Source organism: Crotalus tigris, unplaced genomic scaffold (assembly GCF_016545835.1).
Source record: "Crotalus tigris isolate CLP2741 ecotype Arizona unplaced genomic scaffold, ASM1654583v1 scf7180000023635.1308423, whole genome shotgun sequence".
NCBI classification, from domain to species: domain Eukaryota; kingdom Metazoa; phylum Chordata; class Lepidosauria; order Squamata; family Viperidae; genus Crotalus; species Crotalus tigris.
In genome coordinates this window covers 39,951-57,544 of record NW_024100092.1, presented here as the reverse complement: position 1 = coordinate 57,544, position 17,594 = coordinate 39,951, and the positions used below count along the sequence as shown (strand labels likewise).

At 36.9% G+C, this 17,594-nt stretch overlaps 1 protein-coding gene across 1 annotated transcript in view; it reads right to left on the bottom strand.

The window, feature by feature from the left end:
• Nucleotides 1-13,543, bottom strand: part of KHDRBS2 (KH RNA binding domain containing, signal transduction associated 2) — a gene marked incomplete at its 5' end in the record, with an annotated part of 306,097 nt that extends 292,554 nt beyond the window's left edge. The window contains one exon of the mRNA XM_039320274.1: nucleotides 13,416-13,543. Coding sequence (XP_039176208.1) covers nucleotides 13,416-13,543 — 128 coding nt within the window. The remainder of the gene's footprint in view (nucleotides 1-13,415) is intronic.
• Nucleotides 13,544-17,594: the final 4,051 nt, after the last annotated feature.

Below are 17,594 nucleotides of genomic sequence, written 5' to 3'. Positions count from 1 at the left end.
ATTATATCTCATCACTGAAAGTAAACATAGTTTCTGTTATGTGGTATACGGTTGAATGTTTGTGACCTTCAAAAGCATCATGAGAGAGGAGAAATACATTTGGGGAGAGCTGTTATACTTATTTGGTTTTTTGTCTGAAAATGAGATCAGCATCTCTTTCTTCCAGAGCCAATGCTCTGACAGCTCTAGTCATATGAGTGGTATGCATTCAGCCATACGGGCAAAGATAAGTGCAATGGTCTGGTTGATTGCATACCATGTGCTGCACATTTGATCAATTTTCTTAGCCAGTCTCAGTGGACTGTTGCATAGTAGCAATTTTGGTTTTTTTATATAATTCTTCAGGAATTCTGTGGGCTTTTTCTTCATCAGTCCTTGTCTGATTGTTTAAGATTTTCTAAGAAATGAATGCTTAATGTTCAAATCTGTTTTGGAAGTAAATTGAAGCATTAGGTCAGTAGAACAATGGCCTGCTTAAAGCTTTAGAGAGAATTAAGACCAATGAAGAAAAAAGCAACAGGAAAAACCTGCAAAGGGTTCAAGTGATTCAATAGAGACTTTTTTTTTTAATTTGCATTCCTGAATAATGTACTTCAGCAAAGCAAGAAATGTAAAGGAAGTTTGACAAGAGCTCCAACTGACCTTTTTATGGTTGTAAATCAACAGAGGCATCTTGGAACTGTTCTTCAACAAATTCAGGGCAATTATTATGATTACCGAACTAGGCATGGGTGAATCTGTCAGTTACACTTTGCCAACACATTTTTAAAGCACAAGTTTGTTCTGAATCAATTCATTAGTCTGCAATTTCTTTAAAACTCTGTCATATGAACCTTCCAAAAGACAGCAGAAATGATGGGGATTACATTTGATACATGTTTCACTATGGTAGATATCTGTGTGAGGAGGAAATCTGTAATGAATTTTTATAGACAGTTTTGTTGAAACTTACATCCCAAAATGTAGAGAAGTGTAAAACTGTCCAATTCCCCACTGTTACTTGTTTTGTTATTAATGGTCATTACTTAGTGGAGAATATAATTTATTTCTCCTAAAAAAAATCCTGAAAATATTCCTATAGTTTAGTGGCTCTTCAATGTTTTCTTCCTCTTGAGCATTTTTATTATAAGAAACCCAAAGAAAATCATACTGAATTGTTTTTTTTTTGGGGGGGGGAGAGGGGGAGATTCTAAACTCTATAAGTGGTTTATCAAACCAAATGAAATAAAGTTATTATCCAGCAAAAAAACAAAAACAAAAAATCTCCTCCATGAGATCCACTGCAAGATCTATGCTTCTTAAATTTGTATAATGTTTGATGTTTTGGCCACTTCTCTACTTTCAGAACAATTACCTTCTGTATGTGTAGAATAGAATAGAATAGAATAGAATAGAATAGAATAGAATAGAATAGAATCTCCGGTGCATAAGCTCTCGGTGTACATACAAGCAATGAAGTGTTAAATCATAAATCATAAGATACAATAATAAATCATAAAATCCAAACAACAAAGTGATAATCATAAGATACCAATAGCAGAAGGTAACAGAAAAGGATAAGAGAAGGATAATAGTAAGACAGCCCTACTACATGGGTAAATAGGCATACTTAAGACAGTGCTGTGGGAATTAGATGTTCAGCAGAATGATGGCACAGGGGAAAAAAAAATCTCTTTGTGTCTAGTTGTTTTGACATGCAATGTTCTACCATACAGCAGTATCCTGAGGGGAGGAATTGAAACAGTTTATGTCCAGGGGTCTGTAGATATGATGGGTAATTTTCCATGTTCTACCTGTAAAGGTTGTTTGCATCAAAACCCTTGAAGCTGTTTATTAGAAATGTTGCAGATTATATCTTTTTGAAATAGGGCAGTTTCTTGATCATTTTTATCCTAGTCTGTCAACAAGTTTGACCCTATTCAATGTTGCTCACTTATCGCAGGCAGTTCAAATGATATGAAGTACCTCTTTGGGTATTTTTAGAGTTTTGTTTCTCTAAAATGTCATGAATCACTGGAAGGTTTTTAATAAAATTTCTTCACATTATCTAATTTAAAGAGATATATTCCTGGCATTCCATCTTCAACTAATTCTACCAGGTGCTGCCAACATGAAACAGCATAAAATATGCTATTATCATCTACAGACTAGAATAATTCAACAAACTCTAGCATAATTTACTCTAGCACAAATAGTATTTTTGGAAAAAATATCTAATTAATCAATTAATTATACTTATTTGATTTATACTCTGCTTTTCTGCTCTGGCAAACATTCAAGATAGCCAAAAAGTCATTTAAATTTAAAATTAGTGATACAATAAATAGAAAAATCATTTAACATTTATTTTTATCTTATTCAGCTAAGAATTCTGTTTGACCTTCAAATTACTGCAGAAAAGAATATGAAGAACAGATTCCTAGATTATTCTTTAGTATGTCAGCCTCTTTGGACAATTCTTACCTATTCAAAATTATCATTTTGAAATATAATAAAAACAGATGGATATCCTAAAGCCATAAACAATATTTAGTTTTCAAACATCCTAATATTTCCAGAGGTATATATTTATATCCTACTATTAAATATCCTACCATTCTAGCCTACTATTTTGCAATGTTTACAAGATGATTAAGAGAATTTTTAATTATTGTTTGAATTGTGTTTATATATATGTATACATACATACATACTTACATACATACAATTTTTTGACTTAGTCCCACTCAGTTTGAAAAAGATGGGTTATCTCACATATTATTTTTAGCTCAAAACAAAGCCCTATTTTACTTATATTCATTCATTCGTATTCAATTTTAGTCTCACACATAATCTGAAGTCATATCTAGATTACTTCTTGGTCAATGGGAAAATTTTGTTATACAAAATTGAGCAAAAGTTCTACCAAGAAAATTCAATGTTTACAGTAAATACTCTTATCCAACAGCCTCAAAAACAACTCTGCACCTGGACCTCACTAGATGGACAACTCAATGGCCTACATGCTGTGCAAGCAAAAATGATGCCAAGAGATCGGGTGATCACTTTTTCTTGAGACATTACAACTGAAACTAAAGAGATCAAGATGTGTTCTCAACAATATCCCATAAGATCAGAACCACTTTAATACCCTTGTAGGCCCTAGGCACATTTATCTTAATAAATCCTATAAAGAAGTAATAAGCTAGATGCTTAAGGTTGTGAAGATATTCCCAGCACTTACATGTAAGACCATTGACTTGTACTTGTCTTAACACACACACATACACACACATATATATACTTTGTGTAGATAAGGAAGATTCTGACCCAAGTCAGCTGTGATAAAGTACATCTTGCTATATATGTGTATTTAAGCAACTCAATTGTTACATTGTTTTAGAGCCTTCTTTTAATTAAATGATTCTAAGGACTGATGGTTATTTTTCTAGTTTCTATTTAAAAGCAACAAATCCTATTTGATTTCTCTAAACCTTTAGGGGAAAATCATTTCAGAGAGAAATTAGTTAATCTATATAATCTTCAGTCAGGCTGTAAAGAGTGTGAACAGACACCACTTTTGCCTAACTCTTGTTAATGTTTCAGTGTGAGTTTCAGATGCTACAATACTATTTTTTAAAAGTCATGCAATGCAGTAGGAACTGTTTTAGGTCTTTTACATTTCACATTTGCTCGAAATTAATCCTAAATTAATATATCCTCTCTTACCCTACTTGTGATAATAAGCCACAAACATACATGTATGCTACATGTTAGTGGCAGGAATTTCCTTATTTGACTAAATAGGTATTTTGAGGTTATAAGTCTCAGGCTGGAACAGCATTATAAATAAATAAATGCAACAACAATGGCTATGCATTATTAAAGCAGGTATCCTTCTTAGTTTGTTGCAAAAGGCTATATATAGTGAAAGGTGAGTTGTCTAGAGTTGTTTGTTTCCTGTTTGTTTTTTATTTCCAGTTTCTTTCCTGACAGGTGATTTGTTCATTTCCTGCTAGCTGGAATGTAGAAGTGACCAACTTTCTGCAAATATATGACTTCCCAGAAGTCAGGCTCATGAAGATACTAGTTGCGCTGAAAACAAATGTGATCGATTAAAAATTGTTCCTCACAATGCTCTCCACTATGTATAACTATCAATGAAGACCCAAGAGAAAGGAGTTAATTTAGAAGGAAAGCCACTGTTTTTGCTTTGTTCCACTCTTAAAAACAAGGAGGCCTTGTTTTATGCTTTGCAAAAGAGCTTCAGGAGAATAATGACTTGGACCTCTCTCTGTTGAAAGAAGGACTGTGCTTATATATATATATATATATTATAATCAAATTTCAATGCAATCCACACTGGATGTTAACGATTCGGACTATTTATAGATTATTGTTAGATATGAGTAGGGTAATATCAGGAAATCTGTCATTGGCAAACAAATAGTAGCACAGGATTTGAAACTAGTTTGAGTTAGTTTTTTTTTTTTTTAGAATCTAAAGCATATTCATAAGTTTGCAGTTTTAGACAGGATTATGTAACAATTTTTAGGAATAATTGTCCCTCCTGTGGAGGTAAAATCAGATAATTGAAATAATTATTTTTTAAAAAATAAAATCTTTGCAAATGCTAAAAGTACTAGTTATCTATATCTCCACAAAAGTATTGTGATTGGAGGGCCCCTGGCAAACTACTTCCAGTAATTGAAAGTCAATTACTTTTTTTGCCCTCTCCTCTTGCTGGTGTGAGAAATAAAATCTAAATATAGCATTTTTTTTCCCAGGCATAGCGACTGTCTTTTTATAGCAAGCACAAGCACTGAAAGGTACGTGAAACTGTGCTGTGGCTCCTACTCAATTCTAGTCACTTTGCAATTATCTCACATCATCTCCGAAGGCCACAGGACAGTCTGAAACCGCTGTGTTTTATTTGACTAGATCTCATGCGCTCACTGCATAATGATTTCTATAGCCCTGGATACTTTAATCAAATAAAATGAAGTGACATTCCAAAACATAATCTCCAGCACAATGTCAATCTTTGAAACAATCATGCTAGGTATGATTATTTCTGACAAAAATCAATATGGAGTAAAAGTATGAGACTACTTTTGAATTACAGACCAAAACCTTGGAAATTATCACTATATGAAGAATTATGGATTTACCAAGCATGGAGACAGGGATGAGGATTCCTTCTGAAAGCTGGAGACAGAATGCCTGCCCAGATTTACAGTTTTGAATTATTAGGGTGTGTTTATTTTCTGTTTATGAAATAGGTTTCCAACCAACAGAATAGAGGCTGGTCAATCTAATTCCTTGTGGCAAACTTTAAATGATTTTTTTAAAATAGGCTGAATGATTTTTTTTTTAATTCTTTCCTTTGTTCTTTCCCTTTTTTTCCTATGTTTGTTTCTAATTTTCCCTTCTCTAATAATTCTTCAGACCAGTTTTGGTGTAGTGGTTCAGGAAGATCATGAGTTCCAGTCCTACCTTAGCCATGAAACCAACTAGGTGAACTTGGGCACAGCTATAATAATCAGATTCGGCCTAAAGGAAGTCTTGGCTTATAATAGATCAGATTTAAGTGTGATTGAAAAAAAGAAAGTGTGGATAATTGAAGATAATAGAAGACAAAAATCTGGAGAAGCTCATGAAGTATCGAGAATCAAAGCTGAAAGATTATGGCAGAAACTGACAAAGGTGGTCCCAGTGGTTATTAGCACACTGGATGCTATGCCAAAAAAAAAACCTTGGATGGCACTTAGAAAATCTGTTTATTGACAAAATTTCCATTTGACAATTGCAAAAGGCTGCACTACTTAGATCAACACATATACTATGCCAATTCATTATGACATTCTAATTTTGTTCTTCGGAAGAACTCAATGTGCATGAAAGCCAATGCTAGGTAAAGAACAGGCAACTGTGGTTTCACATTTTTTTTTTTTGTATAACAACAGCAACAACTTCATTACGGGATGACGTCCCCTCAATAAGAAAAGGGCAAAAAATTGCAGGTTCAATTCAAATCATATCATGGGCTAAGAAGGATAAATAGGTTGCAAGGATACTAATAAGGCCTCTCCCAACCCTCCTACTTTCTTTTTTCTGTATTTTAACAATACAACCAAGTTCTTACACATTCAAAGATTTGTAACAACTACAACATGCAGATATTAAATATTTTTAAAAAATGTCTTCCAACAAACCCCATGTAATTTGGCTAGTCTAAAGAAAAAAAGAAACAGGGGTGACATGATAGCAGTATTCCAGTATTTGAGGGGCTGCCACAAAGAAGAGGAGGTCAAATTATTCTCCAAAGCACCAGAGGGCAGGAAAAGAAACAATGGATGGAAACTGACCAAAGAGAGAAGCAACCTGGAATTAAGGAGAAACTTCCTGACAGTGAGGACAATTGACCAGTGGAACAGCTTTCCTCCAGAAATCGTGGGTGCTCCAACACTGGAGATTTTTAAGAAGAGACTAAATAGTCACTTATCTGAGATGTTATAGGTTCTCCTGCTTGAGCAGGGGGCTGGACTAGAAGACCTCCAAGGTCCTTTCCAGCTCTATTCTGTTCTAATTTGTCTCAATGTCCATTATTCCTGTATATAATTCATCTTTAGTAGATAGTCTGGTACCAAGAATTACAGAAACATAGATATGTAGAAAACTGATGGCAGAAAAAGACTTAGTGGTCCATTCAAGTCTGCTCTTTGAATTTAAGAGTTATGCATTTGAAACAAACTTTACAACAGTTTTAGTGCCAGAAAACAGAATATACATATAATAGTGTTTCAGATATATATAAAAACACATACATATTTAAATATAAAGTAAGCATAAAATAAAATAAAATGACATTACTATCATTTATTGTTATTTAGAAATAATACAATAGTGGTGATTGGAAGGAACTATTGCTCAATTGAAGGTGGGACAAATATGGCAAATTAATGGGAGCCGAATAGAGCAGATACATATTTATTAATATCTTGGGGTACAATTCAAAGCTTATCTTGGAGAACATATTTGTCTTACTGGGCTAGGTTTGTTTAATGTAGCTCCTCTGCTGTTTTGAAATATATTCCTTAGAGTACATTTTATTTCCTAAACTTACAAGATGTTTCTTGCTAACGTTTACTTATGGTATTCAGATTTATAGTTTCACAAAGTTTAACACTCTAGAAGGTGTTCAATCCAAGGTTATAGGAGCTAGCTTTGCATCAAGAATGCTAGCTTATAACTACAGACCACTAGGAATCAGAGCCTAATACTATCCCATAAATTTCTGGTTAAAATGATTTTTAACACCCCACCCCGCCCCCCTACAGGTCCAATCCCACTCATTTTCAGAGACCATTTTAAAATCAACTTGGCTAATAAGAGCTAATAGCAATTTTTACTCTCCAGGTAACTAAAATTCTTCTTTTAGAAGAATCTTTGCCCATTAGGTTTTGAAAACGCTAGGAGTCCTCTTAAGTATAGTATCTGGGACACTAAGCAGACATGTCACTTGAAGGCAAAATCACAAAATGATGTCTCACTTAATTTGGCCATGTCATGCAGGGGGATTCACTGGAGAAAGCAATTATGTTGGGAAGAGTTAGGTATAAAAGGAAACCAGGCCATCAAAGCTGACACCAGCCAGAGCATAGAAAAAGATCAGAAGATGTGGAGAGATGTGGCCCATAGAATCTCCACAAATCAGACATGACTGAATAGATAATATCATCATCATCATCACCATCATCATCATTTGGGATGCTTATTTGCAAACCAGCATAAATTTAGAGTCCAATCCCATAATCCAAGGATTTTTTTTTCAAATGGTATCTGCCTTCGTTCTGTCTTTCCTCCATTATAATTCTAAAATGTTGCCAGGGTCTTCAACATGGCCAAGTTGGACCCATTATCCTCTGTGGTGGGGTATTATAAAAATGTCCCCCTTCTTTAGCTTTTATGCCTGTGTGGAGACAGCTTTGTGGAGTCCCTGTGCCACACATTCCTAACCTGCTCTGTTTACAAGGAATTCTTGGATGTCATTCATCTTTTCCATTTTAAAGAAATTCCCAGGCAGTGAATATGTTGCTTCTTCTGTATGACCAGGACTCTGTTCTATCTATTCATAGTGTCTGATTCAGTGTCTTTATTTGACTATACTCCTAAATATACTGGTTAGTAGTCAAAGTTCATTGTAGTTTGTCAAAATTATTCTTCCAATTCAGTTGAGTGTCTTCAGAATATTTCTCACATATCAAAATAATGATAAATTCAGACAAATGAGGTTAATATTTATATACATTTTGGAATAATAAATTGTATAAAAAGATCCAACCATGTATATTTTTTATGGTTGTGATTATAATTTTCAAATTAAACGAAGCATTACATTCAGCTGATTAATTGAACTGCAGAGTTTGCCCAATACAGGATCCATTTCTTTTTCTCCCAGCCAATATATAATTACAGCTAATTTTGTATTGCAGCTCAAATGAACAAAAGTATTAGCTAATCTGCATTTTGCATGTCTAGTTAATTTAAAAGCCCATTTATGTAAATAATAGTTAATTGAAACACAGCATACAGTATACGAGCAGATTAATTCATTTAGTTGAAAAATATTTTTTTTTCATTTAGCCTCTCTTTATCAAGCACTACTCAAAAACAAAAAGCCACACAAGGAAGATCTTACAAGATATCTCTAACAGCAAGATATCTCTCGATGGACCACCACAATTATCCTCTTTAGAAACCAAAAAAAACTGGAGCCAGCATCAGTGATGGCAAATATCCCAATTCCTACTTTAGCAATAAAATATCCCTAGTCTATCTTTCATGTTTAAACTATTTTGGTATCCACCAAAAAGTACAAAAAATATACCTTTCTAGAGAGTGAAAAGATTACTTTTATACTACCCCAACTTTGGGGTGTGAATTTTGCAAATTCAACAATAATTTCTTACTCTGCTCTGCAGAGATAGCTGAGGTAGATATAGTTAATTGCTATCTGGGACCAAGAACCACAGTGATGACCTTGGAGAATTGGAGAATAGTAGTGGCAGTTAGCAAAATATGAACTAATCTCAGGAAAGAAAGATGTTAAAAAACTTTAGGGATATTTGGTAAACTGCAGGTTGTATCAAAGAAGCATTGTGGGATGTATGTACAAGTAGTTCTCAACTTACAACAGTTCCTTTAGTGGCTGTTTGAAGTTAGAACGGCACAGAGAAAAGTGACTTATGACTGTTTTTCACACTTACGACGGTTGCAGCATCCCCACGCTCATGTGATCAAAATTCAGATGTTTAGCAACTGGCTCATATCTAGAAAGGTTGTGTTTTCTCAAGGTCATGTGATCAGCTTTTGCGACCTTCTGTCAAGCAAAGTCAATGGGGAAGCCAGATTCATTTAACAACTGTCTTACTAACTTAACAACAGCAGTCACTCACTTAACAGCTGTGTCAAGAAAGGCCGTACAATGGAGCAAAACTCACTTAACAAATGTCTCACTTAGCAACAGAGGTTTTGGGCTCAATTGAGGTCATAAGTCGAGGACTACCTGTACTGGTACTAGAATTTTCTCTGAGTTGTAGGGACACCTGATCATTATGTACAGCTTTTTTTTGCTAAACACACATGCCTTGGTAATAGCATCCTTCTACTTGTAAACAGCAAGCATTCTTGCAGCCGATCAATGACCCTGGGTCAACTGCTCATTTGAAACAGATAACAAGCCCCAGACCACATTGTTTATACTATTCCTGCCTGGTGGCTCACAGGTTATTGTAACTGTGCATTGAGCTAAAAATTGGAAACTGAGAAATGGAGAAAGATTATAGCTCTCCAAGTGAGTCTGCAGCAAGGTCCCCACTTTCAGATTCACATAGGCAAGCCAAAGGAAAAGGCACTGCCAGGTATACCAACAGACAAACTTTTAACCCATTTTTCCATAGCCAATATCAATCTGCCCCATAAACTATTTCTGAGCCATTCATTGTCTCTACTGGGTCAATTTCTCTCCCATGTCTCTCTTCTCCTAAAAAAAATCTCCTGAGGAGGAATTTGCTGGGCAGGTTGCTGTACTGCATACTACCCTTTCTTGCTTGCTTAAAAGCCAGACTCAAGTGTGAAGGAATCGATTATATTTATTCACCCTTATTCTCAGTCCTTCCTTTGTAGCCTCCTTCTGATGAAAACACTGATCTTGATTGATTTGTGGAAACTAGTAAGGGGGGGGGAATGGAAGAATGCCATCAGTCTTTCAAGATTCACTACTACACCAAACTGGCTCTCTCATCAATTCTGTAGAGTTTTAGTATTTCTTCTGGGGTCTGTTTCTTGAACTGGTCTATCTTAAAAGGTGGACATCAAACCTTCCTTCTGTCTCTTATCTCAGCTACTTTCCCTTGCTCAAATCTGAACATTTTGATTCTTCATTTCTAGATATTTTCTTAGTCTATGCTAGGGGCTCTTAACTTGGGGTCCATGGATCCCTCGGGGGTCCGCAGATGGATTTCAGGGAGTCTGTGAATTTCAAGGGAGAAAAAAAAATACAATTTTATTTTCACAACCTCTAACTGAAAATTACCGTATATGCCGGCGTATAAGGCGACTTCCGCAAGCGTTAAAATCGGCGCCAAAGACGGGGGTCATCTTATATGCCGAGTCGTCTTATACACTGGAAATACTGGTAGTTTCTGGCATATAAGACGATGTTCTAGGAATGCGACTCGGCGACAAAGATGGGGGTCGTCTTATACGCCGGGTCACCTTGTACGCCGGCATATACGGTAGCCTGTTTTGTTATTGAGTTAATGGGCTAATAAGGAAATGCATAAATTTCTACGGTATATATCTTTTAATATTTTATGTCTGAGTATAATTGATTCCTTTGCAATGCAGTCTATATCTATGTATTTTATTTTATGCATTTAAACACATTTTGGATAAGAAGGAGTCCATAGCTTTCTCCAGATACTCAAAGGGGTCCACAGCTCCAAAAGGTCAATACAGGTAGTCCTCGATTTATGACCACAATTGAGCCCAAAGTTTATGTTGCTAAATGAAACATTTGTTAAGTGAGTTTGCCCCATTTTACAACTTTTCTTGCCACTGTTGTTAAGTGAATCATTGCCATTGTTAAGTTAGTAACATGGTTGTTAAATGAATCTAGCTTTCCCATGGACTTTGCTTGTCAGAAGATCACAAAAGCTTATCACATGATCCTGGGACACTGACCATCATAAATATGAACCAGTTGTCAAACTTCAGAATTTTGAGTGAGTGTGGGGATGCTGCAACAGTTGTAAGTGTGAAAAACAGTCATAAGTCACTCTTTTCAGTGCCGTTGTAACTTTGGTCATTAAATGAACTGTGGTAAGTCGAGGACTACCTGTAATTCCTAATTTTGCTGCAATGGCTAAACCAACAGATAGGAGAGTGATGTGACTCTGCACAACTCTGCTGTTCATATAGTCAGTGGAGGACTAAAGAAACAGCCTAATAAGGCATTAACAAGCAGTTCTCTAATCATGCACTTTTGATTATTATTCTTTTACCATAGTACATTCAGAATTCAGGAAACAAATGACAGATTGAAATCAATGCACCTTTCTCTCTCTTTTTTTACTCATTGAAATGTATTGCTAGAGTTGATTAAAAAAAAGAAAAAGAAAAATGGAGAGTGTAATCTAGACTAATAATAGGGTATATACCATCTGTCAATAATCAGCAGGATAAATTACACTAGAAATGAATGGTGTGTTTGCTATTTTGGTTTGATTACTGCTGTAGAACAAATATTTTTGTAAAAAAATATAAGATCATACAGGGGGAGCAATTTTTCTTTATGTAAAAAAATACAAAACCTCTAACTCCCTGTTCTTTGCTACACAAATCTGCATAGTGGGATTTTTATTTATATATTTATCTGTAGCCTTTATTATTTTTGAAAATAACTCAAAGCATATCCAACACTCCTTCCTCCTCCTGTTTACCTCTCAACAATCCTGTTAGGTGGGGTGGGATGAAAGACAGCAAGAGTGGCCCAAGGTCATCCAACTGGCTTTCATGGCTAAGTCAGGACTAGAACTCACAGTCTCCTGCTTTTTTACCTTGGTGCTTTGATACCCTGGTGCCTTAACCAGGTCAAACTGGCTCTCTGGCATATGCATTAAGTAGGATATTATAGGTTGTGTCTAGATCAGGGGTGTCAAACTGCCGGCCCACGGGCCGGATGCATCATAGCGAAACCGCACCCACCCCATTGCTGGCAATGGAAAAAAAGTCACGATACGTCGCGACACGTCACGTGATGTTGCAAGTTTGACACCCCTGGTCTAGATGATGTAAGCAAATGAAGAACTGAACTTTGGCTGGATTTTTCTATGTCATTCTTGGACTAGACCTGACCCATCATACTCTCAACGGTTATCAGTTACAAAACAATAACTATTTTGCCACACTCCTCAGGGGAAAAAAATGGACAGTATACTTTATGCCAATCAAAGGTGAATTTATCCTTGGGGATTAAGAAGATGCTGGTCTCATTTTGTTCTAGGTATATTCCCTTGATTTAATGTTGCTTCAGCTAGAATTCAGAAATATATGAAACGTTCAGATCAATCAAAACTCTGCCAACTAACATTCCCATTATTGTAATTCTGCCTGCCACAGTTAGAGAATCTGAGGTCCCTGAAAGGTTTAAAAACTCCAGTCCCAAACATCTAAAACTACAAAAACCACATCATAACACTCCTCATTAAAATGGCAAAATTGCACACTGCTATCAAGGGGTAAATGACTTAGCAGACATCCTTCACCTAACATATTCTGCATTCATGACAAATGGGACTGACTCCTCCTCCAGTTTATTGGAAATTAAAAGAACTCTGCTTAAAAGGACGTCTGCTATTCTTACAAAGTGGTGCGAATGAAACCAATGCTAAGATACCCCATGGATTTGAATCAGGTTGGATGCTGGCTTTTAGGAGATTAGTTTGATCATCCATTTATCTACTCTTGACCTTCAGGTTCTGTAAATTTTGTAAGACATCTGAGTCACCTATGTGTGACCTGGATAACTATATAAATTTGTTTAATAAATAAGAAAATAAATCTGAGGTACAAGCTTTGTTCATCAGCTGTTGCCTGATCCTTTAAATGGGTTGTTACAAATATGAAATTTGAGATAGTCTTTATGCAAAATAAACCCACAGTTCCCTGTGCTCATCTCCATCCAACATGTTTTCTCCAAAACCCAGTTTGAAAAAAAAAAGATCGCCCATTTAACTCAAAACAACCAAGAGGAGCAAAAACATTTCAATTCTTGATGAAGCATTTAGAGCATGATATCAGTTTATAACAATAACTATAACCACTTATCAAGAAAATACAATATATCATATATTATGTAGTTATTACAATACCTTTGGATATTGTTTGACGGGAATCAATACTCTTTCTGACAGCTTTATATTTTTATTGCTGATGACATCAAGATATTTTTTCTCTTCATCCTCCTTTTTCTCATCAGAACTCTGGAACTTTTCAATTTCTGGAAAGAGTGAACAGGAATAAACCTATAGTTACATTGCTGTTATTAGCAATAGCAATAGCACTTAGACTTATATACTGCTCCACAGTGCTTTACAGCCCTCTCTAAGCAGTTTTACAGAGTCAGCCTATTGTCCCCAACAATCTGGGTCCTCATTTTACCGACCTTGGAAGGATGGAAGGCTGAGTCAACCTTGAGCCGGTGAGAATCGAATTGCCAAACTGCTGGCAGCCAGCAGTCAGCAGAATAGCCTGCAGTATTGTATTCTAACCACTACACCACCATGACTCATATTGCTAAATACAGTCTTTCTTTCTCCTTCCTTTCTTCCTTCCTTCCTTCCTTCCTTCCTTCCTTCCTTCCTTCCTTCCTTCCTTCCTTCCTTCCTTCTCACATTACTCTAGAAAGAGTCTGCAGTAATACATACATATCCATACATACACACATACACGCATAAATGCATATATACTTGCACACCTGTCATTTTAGTAGAATCAAGAATCATTTTAGTAGAATCAAGAATAGCTTATTTTGAATGTGTAGTTACCACCAGGCTTGTTTTTCTAAAAACTGAAAAATAAGTAAAATGGCTCCACACTGGGAGTCTTATTACAAGGTTGAGGAATCTATCAACTATGATCCCATTTTAGATTGGCTCTTGTTGCAAAATGTCATTCCCCCAAATCCATTTATTTCAATAGACTCATTAGCAACTTTAGGAAATATACAAGGTCTATATCAGACATGTCAAACTCGTGACATCATGTGACATCGCACAATGTATTGGAGCTTTTTTGCCATTGCCGGCAATGGGGTGGTACACGATGACGTGTATGGCCTATGGGCTGGCAGTTTGACACCCCTGGTCTATATAGTCCCCAAATCAATCCTCTCTGCAGATATTTCTATGATTGAGACTCAAGTCTGAGATCAAGATGTTTCCAATTCAGGTTTCTGAGCTTCTGATATAGTGGTAAAGTATCTGAAAAGTTCCTCTAAAAGAAGGAGATACGGATTAAAATGTCTGCTTAGTCCTAAAGTTCATTGCTTTATTGGAAGTTAATTATTATCTCTCAGTGTGATCGATCTAATAGGATTATTATGAGGATCATAGTTTGAAGACCCCTGATTTAGTCAATCTTGGCTGATCTAGAAAGATAATTAAGTATTTAAAGGGGAGAGGAAGCATCTAGGGCAGAGGTCTTCAAGCTTGGCCCTTTCATGACTTGTGGACTTCAACTCCCAGAAGTCCTCAGCCAGCATGCCAAGTTTGAAGACCGCTGATCTAGGGACTCCAGGGCTGTAGGAAAGACTCGGAAAATCCCAATTCACATGATGGAAGAAATCAATGGCAAACAAGAAAATTAGTATATATAAATGAACATTAAATCAACTTGGAAACAGCATAACACTATCTATAAACTTGTGTTGTTTAATATCTACAGATATTTGTTTCCCAAGACCATATAATACCAGAATAACAGAGTTGGAAGAGACATAGAGGTTTTTTAGTCCAACCCCCTGCTCAAGCAGGAGACCCTATACCAGGAGTAGGCAACCTTGACTCTTTTATGACTCGTGGACTTCAACTCCCAGAACTCTGGGAGTTGAAGTCCACGAGTCATAAAAGAGCCAAGGTTGCCTACCCCTGCCCTACCATTCCAGGCAAATGACTGTCCAGTCTCTTCTTAAAAACTGCCAGTGATGCACAATGTCTGAAGGCAAGAATTGAAGAGGACCTAAGAGACCATCAGGTCTAACTTCCTAAAGACTGCAAAATTCACTACACCATCTGGAAGAGGTGACTATCCAGAGTCTGCTGGAAAACCTCGAGCTAAGAGGAAAAATATCAGTCCATGCAGTCATTTATTTCACAGACTTACAATACAGAGAAATGGTATCTTCTAAAATGGTAACTGTTTTTGCCCTTTTAGTCAGAAACCAGTCATCTGTCATGCAATAGCTTCCTGGTAGCATCTTAAGAGGTGGTGGGGAAGGTCAAGCACCCAAAGGTAATAAAGAATGAGAGATGTATATGACCTCTAGCCAGGGCCTGTACTGAAAGTTTTGCATGCTTTTCCTGTAATTTAATGTTTTCTACATTGGATCAATATGATGAAATAGAGGGGGCCCTCCTAGGAAAACAAATATGATTTATTTATGAGGAGAAGATGTAAGCGGACGAGGCTTTGATTCCACTTGTGGAGCTCTATTAAGAGCACTGAAAATTGTCAGGGGATTCCCCATCTGAGGAAAGGAAATGCTACTCATTATCAATGGGACCTTCAATTATCATTTACCTTGTTTCAGGCCTTAGCACTGACATTGGGAAGTAAGCAACCACTTGTTGTTGTTGTTGTTAATTGCGAAGTCGTGTCCGACCCATCGCGACCCCATGGACAACGTTCCTCCAGGTCTTCCTGTCCTCTACCATCTTCTGGAGTCCATTTAAGCTCACACCTACTGCTTCAGTGACTCCATCCAGCCATCTCATTCTCTGTCGTCCCCTTCTTCTATTGCCCTCAATCTTTCCCAGCATTAGCCCCTTCTCCAGTGAGTCCTTCCGTCTCATTAGGTGGCCAAAGTACTTGAGTTTCAACTTCAAGCAACCACTAACTCTGTGTAAAGCTTTGCTCTGAAGCTGTGAATGAATGGCCCCCTCAGATCAATGCAGGAGGGAAACAAGGCAAGCAAAGCAGAGGTCTCATTTTGGGAGAAACCTGAGCAGAGTAGAACAGAGATGATAGAAGAAGAGGGAGAGAGGAACCTTCTTCCATAATAATGGCTGAAGTGCTTCCCAGCAGGGTTGTTTTAGCATACACTATATATGCCTGCTGGATGCAGCATAGGGTTGCAGCCAGAGCAGCAGGCTGAAAAGATTTAGTTGCTTTAGAAAATGTTTACAGTAAACCACACCCAAGAAACTGGGACTGTTGTGGAGGGCCGAACCAATAGGGCTGTGAAGATGCGTGAGCATGCATGTAGACACAAATAGATAGTCCTCGACTTATAACTATTCGTTTAGTGACCATTTGAAGTTACAACAGCTCTGAAGAAAGTGACTTATGACTGTTTTTCACACTTATGACCGTTGCAGCCTCCCCATGGTCACATGATCAAAAGTCAGACACTTGGCAACTGGTTCATATTTATGACGATTGCAGTGTCCCGGGATCAATTGATCACCTTTTGCAACCTTCTGACTAGCAAAGGTAACAACCGTGTTACTAACAACTGCAGTGGTTCACTTAACAACTATGGCCAGAAAGGCGTAGCAAAACTCACTTAACAACTATCTCGCTTAGCAATGGAAATTTTGGGCTCAGTTGTAATAAGTCGAGGACTACTTGTATAGATAGCAAGCCAGCCAGGAATTTCCTTCATACATAATGAAAGTTGTCTGGACTGGATAGTTTACAAGGGTCAAAGTCACCTAACTGAGATCTCCCTCATATTTCAGTTCTTTCAGTCTGGATGGCTCAAAGGAATCCCAAACTGCCTTTCCTTGAAGCACTGCAGTCAGTGCTGACCCCTATCAGGGGACCTCCTCAGTTTAGCAAAGTAAATTGTGTTGTCTCCATAGCATGAAACAATTTGCTGATTGAAATCTGTCTTGTGTTGTATAACCTCCTAACAACTTGGTAGCCATGAGCCAAGTTCAATGAGTTGAGAACCAAGAGGCTTCTAACCCTTTTTCTTCTTGACTTTCTCGTGGTCAGCTAAGAAAACTGAAGGGAAAGTAAGTAAGTAAGAAAGTAAGTAAGTGAGTAAGTAAGTGTCCGGATGATACAACTTCCCTTTTAAGCTATTCCCTGCAAAACTGAATGAATCCCCAGCAGGGAACTTTCTGGAACACCTGAAAAGCCACTTTAAAAGAAGTCGTAAGAAGTACGTAGAACAATGGAAATTTAATGCATGCCTCTGTGTATGGATAAGTGAGAAATTCTTCCTCCCTACTTTGCTGAGTTCTTGGAAATTCTGGAAGAGCTTTTCATCTATCTCCAAGGGATGGTTTCTAGAAACTTTCAGAATTTGACTTGTATCTTGTTCA